A 17,545-nucleotide genomic window follows, 5' to 3' on the forward strand; every position below is an offset into this window, starting at 1 on the left:
TTCAGAGTAAGCTAATAACTCAGCCATGCTGATGCGTCTTATTAGATTAAAATAAGATGATATCACGGTGGCAGCGAGAGATGTTGGGGCCGAAGTGGAAACTGCACGGAGATACGGAGTAAATACTGCACAAAAGTCATTGAACGTGTTGTGGTCACCTGTCCCCCTTCTGTTTTTTCTCCAAGCTTAAGCTCCCTGAACTTGAACTTATGTGAGTATTAATTTTCTCGGATGCAGGATTGATCAGCTCCGCTCGGCGCGGCTTGCCGTGATCTTCCCATTGTCGTTTTTGGTTCGGTATGGTTCCAGTACCTTACCGGACGGTAATCTGGCCCTGCGCCGTAAGGTTATCTCATGTGCCCAATAATGTGCTACTAGTTGGGGAACTAGTTTTGACCTGTGGAGGGAAAAAACGATACTCATTACCTACACTGAGTACACTTTGACTACCTTCTTTCGGACAATGTCTTGGTAGCTCAGGGATGTCATGTCATCGGCTTATTGTTTACTAATGCGGTGTCACTTTATCTACTCCGTATGCATCTCCTCCTTTTTGACAGCCCCCAAATGCAGGTGTTGTTTGGGTGTGGAACTAAATCAAAGATGGTAGTTGTTTGAGGCCGAAAGAACCTTGTCGGGGATCGGAATTGCGATGGCTGGAAGACCTTTGTTTGGGGGCAGGTGAAAAAGGGAAAGAAAAATTAATAAGAATAATAAATAAAATAAAATAGAGCAAATGTTGGCTGACTTTGCCTTAGTGGCCACCAGGTTGACTCCGGCGGCTAGTATTGGCTGAGCCTCCTTATAAGAAAGTCTTACGATGTTGAGATGCTTCTAAGGACAAGGTAAACGTACTAATTGGGCACTATTACCAGATGGCCCGATCGGAGCCGCTTTTTGGATCCGCTTTCAGATCCATTTGAACCTCTACCATTTGCTTACTGCCCAAGAGTCTTGTTCGGACGAAGCTCTTGGAGTCTTGGACAATAAAAAAAGGAGAAGAGTAAAAGGACGTGCTCTTGTATAGTAGCAACTCAACTGCCACCAATACTAAACTAATTCAGGGACAGTGGGTCTTGGCCGCATGTTAATCGGCGATTTCTTTGGCTGGTCAGTGTGACCGTTGTGGATTAAGCGAAATTGACTTGGGAAGATCCTCGTCCTCCCGTTGGTGAAGAACGGAAAAGAGTGGGGTATCATTCCCAAATCAATGAAAAGGGTATCGTGATGATTGGGCCGATGGTTTAACTAGGATTGGAATGAAGTCGGAGCGTCTCGCCTCTTTTTTTTTTTTTTTTTTTTTTTTTTTTTTTTTTTTTTTTTTCTTTTTTTTTTTTTTTTTGTATTTGATGATGATGAGTTTTCCCTTTGGCTTACTGTACTTTTCAAACCACCAGGTACCGATATTCTCGACCAGACTAGTAGTAATTAGCCCCATGTAATCACCTCTGTCACATTTTTATTCTTTTTATGTTGACTCGGCGTCTATTATTGCCGTATCCTCCGAATCTCCGCTGTACCCGCCAATCATTAGATTGTCGTCGGTATGGGGCTGTCGGACGTTATCCGTCCCAGTGCCAGATTCTGGAGGAGATAGAAATTTTTTCGTAGTGACAGAATTATTTGATTTCATTTCTTTTATGCAGATTTTGGGACTCTCTCAAGGCACTCTCGGGTCCGGGAGTTTCCATCGCATCCTCGGCACCTCCTGAGGATGACTAGTCCCAATTGGGGACCGCGGCTTGCCCTGATGAGGCTTAGTGGTATCGAGAGGAGCACCTCAACTAGGTTAGTCGTGACGACAACGATACGAGCCAAATCCCGTAATTACGGATACGCTAGGCCCCGTAATCGTATCCGCCGACGTCCGTCGCCCCGTCGCTCTTCACCTTTGGCGCTGCGTTCCATCACCTGCAAAATCCTCACGTATCGTCTCATTTACTAAATACTTACTTCCCGGAGTCTTCCTCTCTTCTTTCCCTCCTCTTTCTCTACTCCTCCTGACTCTCCTCCGACCCTCGTCTACCTTCCTACCCTAATTCCACCACCACGAACTCTCCGGCTCCGTGGCCATCTATCCGCTTTGCGACTTGATCTCGTTCCTGGTTTTCTCAGTCTTCCGTCCGGCCCTTACGGTCCGCCTTGCGTCAGAGGAACCCTTGCAACGTGACCTCCACTAGAAACATCCTCGTTTGGCCGCTGGAGACCGGAGCTCGCGCTCCCAACTATAAACTAATTCACCTTTAATTTCTCCGCCTGTCGGTCCCTGTCGGTGATCAAAACGTTCTTCTCCAGGTGTCTGGTCCAACGTCCCGTTGACGCCTAGAACACGCCCCCCCTTTCTGTCAGCTCCGCCGAGGTTTTTCTGACCTTCAGTCCTCTTCTTCTCGAACCTCGCGGCATTCTTCCACCCTTTTCGAACCTTCTCTCGCCGTGAAGTTGTCCCTTCTAGAAGGATTTTCTCGAGTCTTGTGAAAGACTTGCCGCAGAGATGAATCCCACCCTTCCGTCATGGAAGGATCGGACGCAAAATCAGTTCGGAAAGCTTCAAATCCAAGTACCATGGCGCTCAATCCAGCTCTTGGTGCCGCACCGTATGCGACGGAAGATTCGATCGAAGCTGAGGAGTAGGATATCGCCCACCTCGTCGATATCTTCGTTGCAAACCTCGTTCTCGCCTGTGGACACGCTCCGGTCGCTACAAAGCCATCGGTGGACGACATACGACTTCCAATATCTGCTCTTGTTGATCGTCGCGATTTTCTCATTGACAGTCATTGAGTCGCCCGGGCCTTTGGGGAAGACTGCCATGTTTACTGCGTACATTGTGGCTCTTCTGCTTCCTATCACTCGTCAGTTCTTTCTGCCGTTTCTTCCGATTGCTGGATGGCTTCTGTTTTTCTACGCTTGCCAGTAAGTGAACTCGCCGTTCCCTCTGATATGGCCTTGTAAAGAAGCCAATTGCTAACCGAGTTGACGCTAGGTTCATTCCGAGCGATTGGCGTCCTGCTATCTGGGTCCGGGTGCTGCCGGCTTTGGAGAATATCCTTTACGGCGCCAACATTAGCAACATCCTGTCTGCTCATCAGAATGTTGTGCTCGACGTGCTAGCATGGATTCCATATGGTCTCTGCCATTACGGGGCTCCTTTCGTCGTTTCTCTGATTATGTTTATTTTTGGGCCTCCCGGCATTGTGCCCATCTTTGCGCGGACTTTCGGCTATATCAGCATGCTGGCAGTCACCATTCAGCTGTTCTTCCCCTGCTCGCCCCCGTGGTACGAGAACCTGTACGGTCTGGCACCAGCAGACTACTCGATGCAAGGTAACCCTGCAGGTCTGGCTCGCATTGACAAGCTCTTGGGCATCGATCTCTACACCTCAGGCTTCAAGCAATCTCCGGTTGTCTTTGGTGCCTTCCCATCGCTGCACGCCGCCGATTCGACTCTGGCAGCACTTTTCATGAGCCTGGTTTTCCCTCGCCTGAAGCCACTGTTTGTGACGTATACCCTTTGGATGTGGTGGGCAACCATGTATCTGTCCCACCACTACGCGGTTGACCTGGTTTGTGGTGGACTTTTGGCCACGGTCGCGTTCTATTTCGCGAAGACTCGGTTCATGCCCCGCGTTCAAACCGACAAGATGTTCCGATGGGACTACGACTACGTGGAATACGGCGATTCAGCTCGGGAGTATGGCTATGATCTGGCCGGCTACGATGGCGACTTCAACCTGGACAGTGATGAGTGGACGGTTGGCTCATCTTCCTCCGTCTCATCCGGCTCTCTGAGTCCCATCGATGACCACTACACCTGGGAAGGCGAAGCTCTTGCTTCCCCTGCCTCCGATATCGAGTCCGGAAGGCATATGTTCAGCCCGTGATTCAGCTTTCAACTTGCATATACCGCACTCGCGTTTTTCATCTACTGACGAACGGCGTTTTGACCATTTTACGACATGCTGGATTCTTATTGCATTGAGCAGATTTCGACACATATATTTTTAATACGCCTGGTTTCTTCGGCACATCCGGCTTAATGGCACCCCGGATCGCGCCGTTTTCCACACACACATCTTCAACTGTACATGCAAACGTTGTTGCGAAATTAGTTAGGGCTGTATGATGCGATCCTACAGCCCCGAATCTCCTTGAAACTCCGTCAATAATCTTAATTCTAAAGGTCTAGCGGACTTGGCGCGATTTTCGTTGCTCAGGAGCTTGAGCTTTCCTGGTGTCCTTGGAGTCATTCGCTTGTACACTGCTATCTGGATCATTCCAGATCGGACGATTTCGTCCCATTCCAACTACAGTCTTTCGCTATTCTTCAGCTGGTCGAGCGTTTTCATTCGCTTTTCTTTCTTGTACTCGGCCAGGTACATATACTTTTTATTAACATTCTTGTCGATCGCTCACACCATTGGCGCCTGGTATTGGAGACCATGATGGAAAGAGAAAAGTATTGGGGGCGCCTTTTGCGTGCACTTCACTCGTTGTGCTTATAAGGGGTTAATGCTTGTTTAATGACCTTTGCATTGGTATATAGAGCGGGGCCAGGACTGCCTGATTTCCCCCCCTCGCGTGGTGGTTTGTCTTGGAGCATTCTTCTATGAAGAGGACATTGGTGATGCAGAGCGGCTATTCTGATCCGATGCATCTACCAAGTAATGGAGACCTTGGGGAGGCATCGGTACTTCAAAGTGGCTGGGTGACGGATGCAGCGTCATCTTGCCCAAGGTTGCACACCCTTTGCTATTGAAAACACTTTTACGACTTGACGTTTCTCTGCTGGACACAAACATTCATAGTGGAATGCGTGCCGCAGAGTTCGTTGGATGCTTTTTATTCCATGGCATTATTATTAATTATAATCCCATCGGTAGCGTTATGATTTATGAAGAACTTTTTGTACATTACTTTGTTTGATTCTTGTGTATACATCTTGGCTTGGACAATTTCAATGACCTGAAATACTTATATGATTACTTTAGTAACTAGGTTGCACCTATTTGCAAGCCTTTACAGAGTAGACACTAAGTATTTCCTTCCATCGGTTAGTATAGGGAAATGTGATATGATAGTATTAGGTGACTGGTTTCTTAATGAATCTAGAATCACAGAGTTCCTTTTTTCTGCTAATCGGTTGAAACTGAATGATTGTTTGCGAGGCAGGATGTAAGTAGAAAACCGCGACTTTATCGAGCGGATGATACCAGCGCCTGTCCTGGAGAAACAGTGGAGACAAGCATATTCTCTGAAGGAGGATGAGGGTGAAAGTCAAAGGACGGAGGAAAGATTCTGAAGTTGAAAGGGCAGAGTTTATGTCTAGAGAACTAACCCTGGGAATGACCTAAGTATGAGTGGATAATGATGTACTTGGGCAACACTCACCTGACACGCTCTTGAAGCGACAACGTCCAGATCAGGCAGGAAGGAGGTGCTTGTAGGTGTTTGCTTATTACATAGAAATACCGCCGTTATCTATACAAAGTCCCCTTCTCAAAAACCCACTAACAGACATAAAAAGGACATAAACATCATCCGTTCACTAACCACACATAATACATAACAGGATTATCTCTTGTATAATAAATATATGCTAAGAATATTTCTTAAGAAAGAAAAGGAGAGGAAAACATGGGGGTATTAAATCTATTTATCTATTACTCTTCGAAGATCTGCACCCGGTCTGCGTACTCTTTGATTCTCGAGACGAAGGTTTCTTCGATTTCGTCGCCGTGGCCACCTGCTACGCGGAGGATGAGTTCGTTGAGGGAAGCTCGACCGAGGATGTCAACGTGATCCCCTTTTTGATCGTTAGCTGGAGTTTACAAGAATCGGGAATGGCGGTTTGTTGTTGTGTGTTGGTTGCATGTGATGTAGGGTCATGTAGTAGGGGGTGGAAATGGAGATATATGTACCTGTGTTTGGACCACCGCGTGGTGAGAACCTGTCTGGTTCGTGGGGCATTTCGAAGACCTTGATTTTGACTCCGGCGGGGTTGTACCGTTTGATATTCCATCCCTTGGCGCACATGTAGCCTGTGCTGAGAAGGTTGACGGTACCGTCGCCTTCGCCCATGACGACACCGTGGTCGACTCCGTCGCTGTTGGTGACCGTGGTGTCGATGCTGACGTTTAGGTTGACCAAGGGATCACGCTCCTCCTGGTAGTAGTAGCTGCGTTCGGTTGGTTTGCCGACGCCGTAGAAACAGTAGATCTTCATGTCCGGGGCCAATGGCAAACGGGCCTCGAGGGGGTTGAGCCATGTGCGAGGGTCGTTTTCGTTTGCTTCGACTTGCGCGGTGGTGTGTGCGACTCCGTGCGAGTAGCTGGTCTGGACTTGATTGCGGTACCATTCGTCGCTCGTGTTCAAGAGATACGCCAGACTTTCGGAGACTGTGAGATTCTTGGACGTCAGGGACGAGTTGCTCTGCTGGAACTTTAGCAGATTTCCGTAGCTCGTGTGCTGGCCGGGCTGGTCGTCCGGAGCCCAAGTTGCATTGCCCCATACAGCTTCACCGCCCTTGGGAAGCATGCTCGAGATGCCGGGCATAGCCCGGAAGATTTCAGCTCGTTCCTCCTTGGACAAGAACTTTTCCAAGCCGTACACGGCGAAGGCGTTCAGTTGAGCGGTATCCCTCATTTCACCCGAGAGGACGGCCGTCAGACCCTTGACGGCGCCCAGCATACATCCACTGATGTTGATCCAGGAGGCGATGTGTCTGTTAACCCAATCACTGCCTCCTTTACCATGTTCCGGATGTTCAACCCATTTAAAGAAATAGAAGAGCACCTGCGAGCCCATGCTGTGCGAGGCTAGGGCCACTTTTTCTCCTTTCACGAGAACGGCAGTCTCGATGTAGGACTTCAACCGACTGAAGTACTGGTCACGGATCTCCAGGTTCAGATATGACAGTCTCCAATCATAAGCGGCAGTGAAAGCATTCGTCGGATCATATCCGATTGTCGCGAGGTTCTCGAGAATCTTGTTCCAGATCCAGTAGCCGGTAATGAAGAAATCAGTCGCGTCAAAACCCTGTGCTGCTCGTAGCTTGATTCCGGGCGGGTCCAACCCGGTATCCTTATCCAGCATGATATGGTTTTTCCACTCGGCTTTATCCAGGACCAGAGCGCGCATCATACTCCAACTGCCCCAGAGTCTCCGACGGAAGTACTGGCGGGACGACACCTCGGTGCCCCAGCTCTCGAGCCCAGTGGAGATAACGCCGGGGATCATGACAATGGGATGTTTGGCTTCAATACCTTGCGATTGAAGTTGTAGACCAACGGAAAAGGAATCATAGCTGACAGCATCGCGCTCATGTTGCTACCCGACAGGATACAATCAGATTAGATCACCACCTGCATGAAGGAAAGAGGGGTTGACATACCGAGAACTCCCTCACATCTTTCACAATGCCCTGCGGTATGACGTCCATCAACGTATCCAAGTTCAGATCCATCAGCGCATCGAGACTGATCACATCTTGCTGATTAGCGAAAAACGCGGCGACGAGGATTCCGAAGAGGCCGCCCAGCACGAAGATGAGACCATTGCGACGTTTACTCCGCGGCTTCGTCACGAATGACTCTTTTTTCGGTTTCTCGGGTGGCGTCGCAGTTTGTGTAGCGGGGACTACTTTGCTTTCATCCTGAGACGAGTCCGTAGGAGAGGATTGGACATTGTCGTCCTTGGCCAGGCGACGGCGGAGCATATGGGCGATCGCCAGGAACACGGAGGACAATGGGTGGAATTGACAGCCGCGGATAGAAGGAAGGAGGTAGACTCTTCAGTATATATCAAGTAAGAAAAATACTCAACAGCACAGATAGCCAGAAAAGTGAAGTCGTAAGGAAGAAAAAGGAGAGAGAGAAGGATAAAAAACACACACACACACAAGGTGAAGAAGTTGAGAAACGGAAATCACATGCTTTCTGAAGTTGCAGTCAAAATGGGACGTCATGAGATTTAATTCCAAAATTACGAAGTCCGCTTTCCTCCCTTTTGTACCTGAAACTCTCTTACTCTTACTTCCTCAACCCCCTCAATTCCCCACACTAGCTCTGAACTATTCCAACACCCTCCCGCACTTGTCGCTCATTTCCAAAAACACGATTGAAAGATTGGATTCTCTCAATGAGTCCGAATACGCGACCGGAATGAGCCATGACGCTACTCCTACCGCAGTCTCCGCTGCACCACCGGACCTCCGCTACATCCGCTATGACGGCGCACGCGAGGACGAATATGTCGCTGCCATGCGGCAACTGATCTCCAAGGACCTCTCCGAGCCGTACAGCATCTACGTTTACCGGTATTTCCTCTACCAATGGGGCGATCTCTGTTTCATGGCCATGGACGACACACTGCCGGACCCGATGGTCGGGGTCGTGGTCTCGAAGCTGGAACCACATCGCGGTGGTCCATTAAGAGGGTATATTGCAATGTTAGCGGTGCGCGAAGAACATCGAGGCCGGGGAATCGCAACGAAATTAGTCAGGATGGCGATCGATGCGATGATTGCGCGTGATGCGGATGAGGTTTGTTGCCCGTGTTCCACAGGGTTGCACATGTCCATTCATTCAGAAGGGAATATACTGATAGGAGGGGCCTGCAGATCGCGCTCGAGACCGAAATCACAAACACGGCGGCCATTAAATTGTATGAACGACTGGGGTTCCTACGCAGTAAAAGATTGCATCGATACTATTTGAACGGTAACTCGGCCTATCGCTTGGTGCTATATCTCAAAGAGGGCGTGGGGTCTATGCGGACGGCGTTCGACCCGTACGGGCCTCCTGATATGTCCGGTCCAATTGCTCCTCCGCCGCCAGCTTTGCTTCATGGAAATGGCAATCAATGATGTATGAGCCTGGATGGCAGTTCGCTTCTTGTGAATAACCTATAGACTACGCAATTACGACAATAGAGAATATGAGTGACGAATACATACTTAACGAGCTATCGCAATGAACAGTAGGGCTGGGCAGCCGAAGTCTATTTCTATAGTATCTATACATGGCATTATATAGAAAAGAGGAGGGGTTAGTATACAGAGGTATAATGTACAGAAAAGTCAGACGTAAAAGCGCTGTTGAGTTCATACATGATATGTGAATAGCTGCTGGACAAATCTGTAGCCCGTACAGCCAATATTATATGCAGTAAATTCGTGGTGAGTCACTGATCAACAGGTACAGCCCACAGCTCAACCCCAGTCAAGGCAGTTCAGCCACGTTTACTGCAGATAGTTCGACTTTCTTTTCACAGAGACTTTAATAGCATTTTGCATTAACCACTGTGTTGGTCGAGGGACCGACTTCCACTCTTGATCCAGCACGGCTGCGGCCTCCAACATGATGTTCAATGACCTCGAGGGCCGGTACATTGCACCGACTTCCGTATCACGTAATACCAGTTTAGAAGCGAGGAGTTGCTGCTTCTCACGCTCTCCACCAGTAGGCTTGAATCCAGTTGCAAGAGAAGCGACTGGATTCCGATTGAACTCAGATGGTACAAGATCCGCAAATGACTCATTTAGGGGATAATTCGGAAGATGAAGATCAATCCCCACGATGACTTTGCCTGCACTGGTCAGCCAAAGTTGATTGTATTGACCTCCAGTCTTTCGGAATGATGCATTGCGGAGTAACGATGTAAGCACAGACTGTCGCATGTTGTATGTAACGCCTCTATACATGCACGCATATCTCCATAGCACACGACAGATGTTGTAGTGTCGCCCTTTGAAGGCCATCAGGAACAGTTTCTCCCAGGAGTCTTTTGTGAGCACACGCTCAGGACGGTCGATGAATTGAAATAAGAACCGGAGGAGGGAAAAGATATCCTTGCGAAACAGAAGGACAATTTGGTTGACGGTAGAACCCTTGACAGCAAAGCCTTGCTGTTTGCATATTTGGAGTAACCGTTCCATGGCCGAAAAGTCCTTCCGCCGGGCAGCAACATTCAACATTTGATTGATTAAGGATGGAGGGAACCAGTTGGCACCATGTGTGTCAATAAGCATATTAATGAACGAGTCAACGCTTTTCCCGCCTTCGAGATGTGCACGAAAAGTGTTTTGTATCGTCGCCTGCAGCGCCGTCCGCATGGCGCTAGATTCGTTGAGATAGCCTTTTTGCATCATGCGCGAGACAAGATTCGCCTTCGCTTTGGGGGAGACAAGGCAGTCAAGGAATGTAAGCCAGGTATATGGATTTGGCCGGATATTCAATCGCGGCATTGTCAGCAGAAACTGGCGAAACAGCCGCATATCCTGCTTTTGGGCCGCAAACTTCAACAAGATATTGAAGGAGTCTACAGTTACGACGTGCTCGGCTCTCAGGAAGATCATGCGCGCGTACCTCACAAACTCATGGTCAAGGAGGAAAGACAGTGCTGTATTCAGTGCAGCAGTCGACAAAAAGCCATGGTACCGCTCGTTTTGAAACAATGAAAGGAGGGATTTGGCCACTTGCTTTTGATGAGAGCTGCCCGGAGAGGCCTTGTAAGAAGGCAATGACCGCGCGACTTCATCCACATGCTCCGCAAATTCCCTGACACTCGACAAATTCTGGGAAAGGGGGAGCAGCGTTCCCAAATTCGCAGGATCCTTAGCGGACTTGTAAAAGTCCCATACACCCCGAATAATGGGGACCGGAATATTTTTCCGCGCCATGGTTTCCAATGAAGGAAATACCGGGATCGGTGGCTTTCTGATATCGACCAAAGGGTCACCCATTTCTTGAAGGCTCTTTGCATGCGTAATACGATCCCCCACCAGCTCCACCACTCGTTCGGAACCAGACAATACAACCTTCCTGTATTGGCCTTCGCTCTCTCGTGGATGTAGCACATGGACCTTGCACCCATTGTGCACTGGCACGTACCAGACATTTTCCTTCATGGCCATGTCCGTAGCACCCGCAAGAAGAGCAACAGTCTCCTCCGGTAATAGCATCTCCTTGTGTTTTATGCCTCTCTTCTTCCACACCGTAGTGTTCTGCTCCATTCGCTCGAACAACTCCTCTAGCTTTGTCCACAGGGTCCACCTCCATTTCGCCTCGGGGTTCATCCGCTTAGTGAAAAACAGCCGACACCTTAACTTCCGCCTGTCCCGAACAGATAATGATTTCATAGTAGCACGTGCTCTCTCATGAGACTGAATCTTGGGAGGGGCTGCCAGTGGCCTCGCATGCGTTTTCAGGTCTCTCCCTCTTGGGGCACTGGATTTCGGAGGAGGCGGTGGTGGTGATGGACGGGAAGGTTTCGAGTCGATATCGGCAAATATATTAAACAAGCGTTTTCGTCTCTCTTCAAGCGACTTGCTCCGTTCCGGGGAATCGGGCAACGAAGGCTTTGAACTCGTAGTATTTTTTGGTGGACTCACGCCGTCGCGTTCTACTTTACCCCCTATCCGCCCATTGTGTCCACTCTCTGGTGTAGCAGTAGGCTCATCGTTCTGTTGTGAGCTTCCAGCCTCAATCACATCGGTTTTGGCTGCACTGTTACTAGACGCCCACCGTTTCGTAGAACCCCCAAGTGACAATCTCCGGCCCGTCCCCGGAACAAACCCGCTCGTGTTGCGTATTCTTGCTGTACATTTAGGAGTGCATTTAATTGACGAGATTGACCGCCGCTGGCGGACTGCAGCTGTGAACCAACGGGGGTAGAGGAACAGGAGAGGTTCGTCGGGGCCAGCCGCAACGGTGTCTAAGACGGTGGATAATACACGTCTTTTCAGACACGGGCGGCCACGCGATAACATCGAGGAGTATACGGAGCAAGTTCCTGAGTCATGGAAAGGGTGAAGAATCGCGGGCGAGTTGGATTTGCTCCTGTCTAAAGAGGTCGTTTTTTCAAGCTGCGGGCGAAGCTCTCCAGCGCGGAGATTCTAGAAAATGTTTGCCGTGTCGGAATGGCAGGCGGTCAGTGCTCTCCAGGAATCGGACCGATACTCGCCGTAAAACAAGATGTATAGACTCCGCAGATTTACTATTCGCATATAAGAGTACCATGATAAAGTAGAAGTGGTTATTGTTGATATGAGAAGCCAATAAGAATATATAGGTAAGTCGTACGGAATGGGTGGCCTCAAGGATGTTCACCTGACCCGTACTCTGGACCAGCCAAACCGGGTATACTACATGGAATCAAGATGTATACTGATAAATGTGACCTTCGCGCCCAATCTCCGCCGCCCGAGGAATGCCTTTAATTTCTCCGCCATTGTCTATTGGCTTGTTGGAGAATTTCCCCGAGGACCTAGACAAAAGACTCTCCCTCTTCGCTTCCGGAGTCAAATCCAACATCTCGGACATTTCCCGAGCAGGCACTCGTCCCTCAGGAGCGAAGACCTCCGGCCCAGTGAGATAACGCTTTGCTGTGGCTACAGCATTTGAGAGGTAGTCTTTTTGCCGTCGGCTCTCCTCCGCCTCCATACCACTGGACTCGGGCTCCTTCCCAGATAACTCCTCGATGATGCCAGTCATATAGGTCACTAGTTGCCACCGCGAGGCTTGGAAGACAAACAGTGACATTATATCTTGCATCTAGATATCTTCAGCAAAAGCGTAATAAATGCATGAGTTAACATATGCTTACCTTTCCATCTAGGTAGTATAGCTCTTGGCCTCCCTCCGCCACAAACCTTCTGAGGATATCGAACTTCTCACGGTCTATCTGTGCATTTTTCAGGGCATACATGAGAGTTGGAATATTTCCGATCTCTTCCAGAGGACCTTCTCCATCCACAGTGGTCGTCGCTCGACTCAAGTGAGTGGATGGCCCTTGGGAACCCCGCCCTGCACTTGCTGCTCTTTTCTTCTTGGCAGTATGAATAGTAAAGTAGTCCTCATTGAGCATATGAGCCATTTCAAAGCCTGACCGGCCGCGGCGACTTCTTTCCGAAGCTTTCTTAACCCGTAGTCTGACCCATCGCCTCCTGCGAACAAACGAATGAAACCAAGGATGGGACCCATGCCAGGCTGACGAGCCAAAGGAGAAAGCATACTGCCAGCCTTGATCATCCACATCGCCAGACATGTCCACGTACCATGTCTTCCACGCCCACTCCCAGCTCGGATCCGGCACCTGCGCATTCGTGATATTGACCGGACTATCTCGAAAGTCGTAGGTGACCCAGGCAGCTGGATCAAAATTGAGAAGAGAGCCGTGAGAATAAAGAGGGATGCCAAAAAAGAACCAGCCTCGCTGGTTCTCGTAAAGAATATCTAACTCGCTACCAGGTTTGAGGCCACTGACACCATGGCCGGTCACTGATGCAGGGCCGTCATTTTCTTGCTCTGCGGCGCCGAAATCACGTTGTTCGGTGGTTGGCAAAGTCGACGCATCGACAAGGCTTTCGCCCTCAGTGTTTGTGTATGTAGCTGTCAGAGACAGTCTGGCATCCGATGGGCTTCTGTCCGGGTCGTCGTCCGTGATTCCCAACTTGTGTGGTTGCCATTTTTTATATTTGCGCTTGGTCAGTTCACGACGCACCGAGGGTTTCCTCCATCTCCTGGATGTGTTTCTTGACAGATCATCAGTTGTGGTGACCTCAGAAAGGCTTTCATCGTCGGAGAGTCGACGGTTCGGGGATGTGTTGTCGATCAAGTTCAAGCTGGGGCGGCTCTCCATGGTGGTTTGGGGATTGACCAATAACAAGAGCGCAGCACAAATCCTGCAATGGCACTATTACTAGGCCCCAACCATCATCGCATATCAGATAACTGAGCCTGTTGGTGGCTGATGCTAGGGCGCTATAAAGGGGGAATAGATAATGCGATAAGAGATAAAGGAGGGAAGCAAAACAATTCCGGGGATTTAGAAATTAGGAATTAAGTAAAAGACGGGGAAGAAGGAAAGATAAGTTAGGAATATGACTAAAAAACTACTACACTAACTAGTCGGGTCGTATATCGACCTAAATGTGAAGAAACTTGGCATCGGACGAAAAGCAAGACCTTCAGCTGAAGCCAGGCTGAAAAGAAAAAGTAAATCGATGACATCGTTTGCGGGGCGCCTGCTCATCGGATCGACGCCGACCTTTTCTTCATTTATCGGTGCCTGAGGCTAGCCGCATCCAGGCCTTACTCCTCTATCCCGCTACTTTGGATAGTAAATACCCGCACCCGACGCGTTGATCCATGCGGAACCCCCGAGGACGAGAAGTATCCAACGGAGAGAAGACAGATCCACGCATATCACACCACCCAAAATTCTTTCACGCATCGGTCAGCTGGACCACCGGACAAAATGGGGGAATCAATGCATCGCAAAATCGAGCTCCAAGCCCCCGCCGATTTCACATACCTTTATGGCAACACTGTCGCCCTCTCGCGCCAAAAACTCGACCTTCACTTACCTCCCTCTGCAAACCCTGAAGATGGACCGGACCCAATGCGCGAGCGGGTACGCGAGCTAGTCGATGAGGTACATAGCTTAAACTCTCAACGATATACCGACTTGAGCCCCCTAATACTGATGGACATGCGAAACAGTATATATTACGTACTTTCACATCGGCTTCCTCCTCGATAAGTATTAACGGTCTCGACTCTTCATCGCCTCAGTTTCCCTTTCCGGCTGCTTTCACTGCGCCCGCAGAGACAGTCGAATACGAACCGTATGACGGGCATCTTGCATCACGTGTGACTTCGCTCTACGCACAATTGGAATCGCTTACGACAACAGTAGCACAGTTAAGACGGGATGCGCCGCGACGTGCGGCGGAGGCATATGCAGCAGAATTAAAGAAGGCGATAGAGGAGGACGAACATGATGATTTGGAAGATGAGGAATCTCTGGAAAATGGGGAAGACCATGAGAGACAAACGACGGAAGACGTCGACATGCCTGATGCAGACCAGGGCCAGAAAGACATTGCCAGCGATGGTCCCACTACGAATGGCTCACGCCGAAGATCAGCGAAAACGAAGTGGGATTTACATGTGCCCCTTGGCACCGACCATGAAGCGGAACTATGGCGCACTGGGGAGATGGCAGAATTATATGAGGATACGTTACGGACTTTACTTCGACTTCAGGGTGAGGCTGTTCCTGGCGATGAGACGAATGCCACAACAGATGGGCCGGCCGATGGAAATGCTGTAGCATCGACAGTCGGGAAGGCTGAACGAGCCAGTCAGGCAGTTGAAGTAGTGGAGAAGAAGTGACCGCCTATGGGTCTGTTTTGTCACTTTTCACCTTGCAATTCGGGCCTGTTGGTGTTTGGCGCTAGGCATGGAATGATACCAGTAAATACTCGACTATGATTGATAATCTGCTATTGGGAATAATGATCGATATCGACTCTTCAGGCAATAACTTGTGTTACGTGTTCAGGCCAACATACCGTGTTACAACTCGCCCTTTCCGTAACCAATACGCACCAAGTTGTATATTGAACTCGAACCCCGAATCCCTAATCAGACAGTCACTTTTATATTGTGTCCCAATATTTACTCTTCTCCGCTCCATCTATAAAAGCACCTCACGCCGCTCATGTTGCGTTGTTTAATATCTAATGTCAAGCCAAAGTGAAAACAAAGACAAAATGGGGAAGCCGGCAGTCGTTTTTCAGGTAGTAGATAGCTAATAGTTGAATCCGGATGAACCAAAGACGGCCATAGGGAGATAGAAAAGCACAGTTGACGTAAACTATTCCCGGAGACAACTTGAGGAAGGAATATAGAGAGGTACACGGCACTGCAGCTTTACCCATGTTGATCCAAGATAAAAGGGATCAGAAAGAAGAAAGAAAAACAAGGAGATCGGGTTTCTATGCAACGGGCTGAGAAGCTTCTTGCGTTTCAACCTTCTGCTCGAGACCGGGATCCTCGTTCTTCACGACGTTTTGGTCTTCCTTGGGAGTAGCCCACTTGGGAGTCTTGGCCCACTCTGGATCTTGCCAAGGGCCCTGGTCGCTCAGCTCACAGCCGCCTGCGCACTTGCAGGTACCACCGATGTCCTCAGGGAGATTCTCAGCGGGGACTTGCGCCAACAGTTCCTTCTTGTAGTTGGAACCGAGGATGTGGATCTTTTCGACAGTCACGGGGTCAAGGAATCCCTTGACGGCGTTGAAAGCGCCGCTGAAACCCCAAGGGGCGTTGATCAGGTAGAGCTTTCCCAGACGCTCGGGGTAATAGTTCTGAGAGATGGCAGAAGCCTGACGAACATATCCATACACAGATGGGATACTTGTGATACCGACGCCCTTCAAGTCCATGATGGTGCAGCAAGTCTCGAGGAGCTTACCCGCCTTCCGTGAGCAGGCGGGCAGTCGGGGGTCGGCAAGCTTCTCATACTCAGTGACAAGGTTCTGCAACATGCGCTCGGCGGTGGTGATTTTGTACATCGCGTTAAGATCGATCTTGCCCAGTTTCTCGATGTAGACAGGTCTTCCATCCTATTTTGATTAAGTTCACAGTTAGCATCGAAGTCGGCTAAGGACAACACATGCACGGCGGTTGTACCTTATCAGTCTTGTGGTAGTACTGAGGGTAGAACTTGAACACTTCCGGCTTCTCCTTGTAGTCGAAAGTGCGAGGCAGATCGTCAGTACCGAACTCCTTCCGCCACTTTTCGCACTCGAGGAACCTATGGAGAACGGGCAATGTTAGTGTTGTATTTCGAATTGTTCGACCGAGGACAAGAAAAATCGCCGAAGGGTGAGATCACTAATTGTGAAGTTCTCTTCGGGACGCTTTGATGGCGTCCGCGGACGCTACAAACGAGAAGTAGTAGGAAACACCTCCGACATACATAGTCTTAGCAAGGGCAACGTCGAACTTTCTCGCTCTCAAAAAGCGGAGCAAAGTCAAAGTATCCAGCCTTTCGGTGTAGCCGAGCTGCTCCAGCTCACTCCGAAGCTGTTCTACCTTTGCATCCTGCTCTGGGGTGGTGTGGCCAGGGTGGCCGGCGTGGGCAACCGGCGCAGTGGTGGGAAAGTCATAGTTGTCGTACTTCGAACTAGGGGCGGCCATGATGGATTGTGTACGAGAGTCTGTGTGAGAGGGAGTGAAAGGGTAGAAGGTAGGAGGAGTTGCGGTGCGGATGAGGGAAGTAAAGTATTCGTGGTCGGAAGACAGAAAGCGCTTAGTGTCAAGGGAGGAGAAATCAATTTGATAAAGGGGGGGGGAGGAGGAGAATAGAGAGGGAGTGGGGAGGAAATGCACGATTGCAGAGAACTCTCCTACAGTTTACAATTATTGATTTCTTTTCCTTTACAGATCTTTTACTGCTTTCATAATTTATTTATTATCTTCATTGCTCTTGTGTTTTTTTACTATTATTTCTCTGATATCTCTGTTAATACATAAAGTAACTAAAAAAGAAAATTTAGCAAAAATACGTAGACCAGAGACAGTCAACGGGGAAACCGTTTAGAGGGAGTGGGCGGTGTCTCCGATACAAACACTTCCAGTCTCAGCCTGGAGTGGGAAAGGAAACTGCCAGTGATGGAAGAAAGGGTAAAAAAAAAAAAAAAAAAAAAAGAGAGAGGGGCGAAAAATCGGAAGTTGTTGAACAACGGTCATCCAAAAAG

At 49.3% G+C, this 17,545-nt stretch overlaps 6 protein-coding genes across 6 annotated transcripts; 3 read left to right on the plus strand and 3 right to left on the minus strand.

Annotated features, from left to right (window-relative positions):
• Positions 1-2,218: 2,218 nt before the first annotated feature.
• On the plus strand, positions 2,219-4,243 carry BDV38DRAFT_78747 (phosphatase PAP2 family protein). The gene is made up of 2 exons (XM_032063937.1): positions 2,219-2,913; positions 2,984-4,243. The coding sequence occupies exons 1-2, from the start codon at positions 2,492-2,494 to the stop codon at positions 3,879-3,881; spliced, it is 1,320 nt and encodes a 439-aa protein (XP_031914165.1). The 5' UTR covers positions 2,219-2,491; the 3' UTR covers positions 3,882-4,243.
• A 1,539-nt stretch (positions 4,244-5,782) lies between these two features.
• Positions 5,783-7,940, minus strand: BDV38DRAFT_245470 (phospholipid:diacylglycerol acyltransferase). Its single transcript, XM_032054438.1, has one exon. The coding sequence runs from the start codon at positions 7,234-7,236 to the stop codon at positions 5,815-5,817; it is 1,422 nt and encodes a 473-aa protein (XP_031914166.1). The 5' UTR covers positions 7,237-7,940; the 3' UTR covers positions 5,783-5,814.
• On the plus strand, positions 7,924-8,972 carry BDV38DRAFT_245471 (peptide alpha-N-acetyltransferase MAK3). The gene is made up of 2 exons (XM_032054439.1): positions 7,924-8,540; positions 8,618-8,972. Exons 1-2 carry the CDS (start codon positions 7,962-7,964, stop codon positions 8,861-8,863), a joined length of 825 nt encoding a protein of 274 aa, XP_031914167.1. The 5' UTR covers positions 7,924-7,961; the 3' UTR covers positions 8,864-8,972.
• A 266-nt stretch (positions 8,973-9,238) lies between these two features.
• BDV38DRAFT_270848 (uncharacterized protein) lies at positions 9,239-13,638 on the minus strand (the record flags this gene model as incomplete). Its single annotated transcript, XM_032057216.1, has 3 exons — positions 9,239-11,595; positions 12,212-12,551; positions 12,604-13,638. The coding sequence occupies 3 exons, from the start codon at positions 13,636-13,638 to the stop codon at positions 9,239-9,241; spliced, it is 3,732 nt and encodes a 1,243-aa protein (XP_031914168.1).
• A 618-nt stretch (positions 13,639-14,256) lies between these two features.
• On the plus strand, positions 14,257-15,176 carry BDV38DRAFT_282406 (uncharacterized protein; the record flags this gene model as incomplete). The annotated part of the gene is made up of 2 exons (XM_032059777.1): positions 14,257-14,433; positions 14,502-15,176. 2 exons carry the CDS (start codon positions 14,257-14,259, stop codon positions 15,174-15,176), a joined length of 852 nt encoding a protein of 283 aa, XP_031914169.1.
• Position 15,177: 1 nt separating this feature from the next.
• On the minus strand, positions 15,178-17,190 carry BDV38DRAFT_78789 (SEC14 family lipid-binding protein). Its single transcript, XM_032063938.1, has 3 exons — positions 16,765-17,190; positions 16,476-16,599; positions 15,178-16,408 (listed from the first exon to the last, which is right to left on the minus strand). The coding sequence occupies exons 1-3, from the start codon at positions 16,983-16,985 to the stop codon at positions 15,782-15,784; spliced, it is 972 nt and encodes a 323-aa protein (XP_031914170.1). The 5' UTR covers positions 16,986-17,190; the 3' UTR covers positions 15,178-15,781.
• Positions 17,191-17,545: the final 355 nt, after the last annotated feature.

This window comes from Aspergillus pseudotamarii (assembly GCF_009193445.1).
Source record: "Aspergillus pseudotamarii strain CBS 117625 unplaced genomic scaffold BDV38scaffold_23, whole genome shotgun sequence".
NCBI classification, from domain to species: Eukaryota; Fungi; Ascomycota; class Eurotiomycetes; order Eurotiales; family Aspergillaceae; genus Aspergillus; species Aspergillus pseudotamarii.

Coding starts and splice junctions, on each gene's coding strand:
- BDV38DRAFT_78747 (XM_032063937.1), top strand. CDS start 2,492: ATGAATCCCACCCTTCCGTCATGGAAGGATCGGACGCAAAATCAGTTC. Junction 2,914..2,983: donor CTGTTTTTCTACGCTTGCCA/GTAAGTGAACTC, acceptor AGTTGACGCTAG/GTTCATTCCGAGCGATTGGC.
- BDV38DRAFT_245470 (XM_032054438.1), bottom strand. CDS start 7,236: ATGATCCCCGGCGTTATCTCCACTGGGCTCGAGAGCTGGGGCACCGAG.
- BDV38DRAFT_245471 (XM_032054439.1), top strand. CDS start 7,962: ATGAGATTTAATTCCAAAATTACGAAGTCCGCTTTCCTCCCTTTTGTA. Junction 8,541..8,617: donor TTGCGCGTGATGCGGATGAG/GTTTGTTGCCCG, acceptor AGGGGCCTGCAG/ATCGCGCTCGAGACCGAAAT.
- BDV38DRAFT_78789 (XM_032063938.1), bottom strand. CDS start 16,985: ATGGCCGCCCCTAGTTCGAAGTACGACAACTATGACTTTCCCACCACT. Junction 16,600..16,764: donor GTTGCCCTTGCTAAGACTAT/GTATGTCGGAGG, acceptor CGTTCTCCATAG/GTTCCTCGAGTGCGAAAAGT. Junction 16,409..16,475: donor ACTACCACAAGACTGATAAG/GTACAACCGCCG, acceptor TAATCAAAATAG/GATGGAAGACCTGTCTACAT.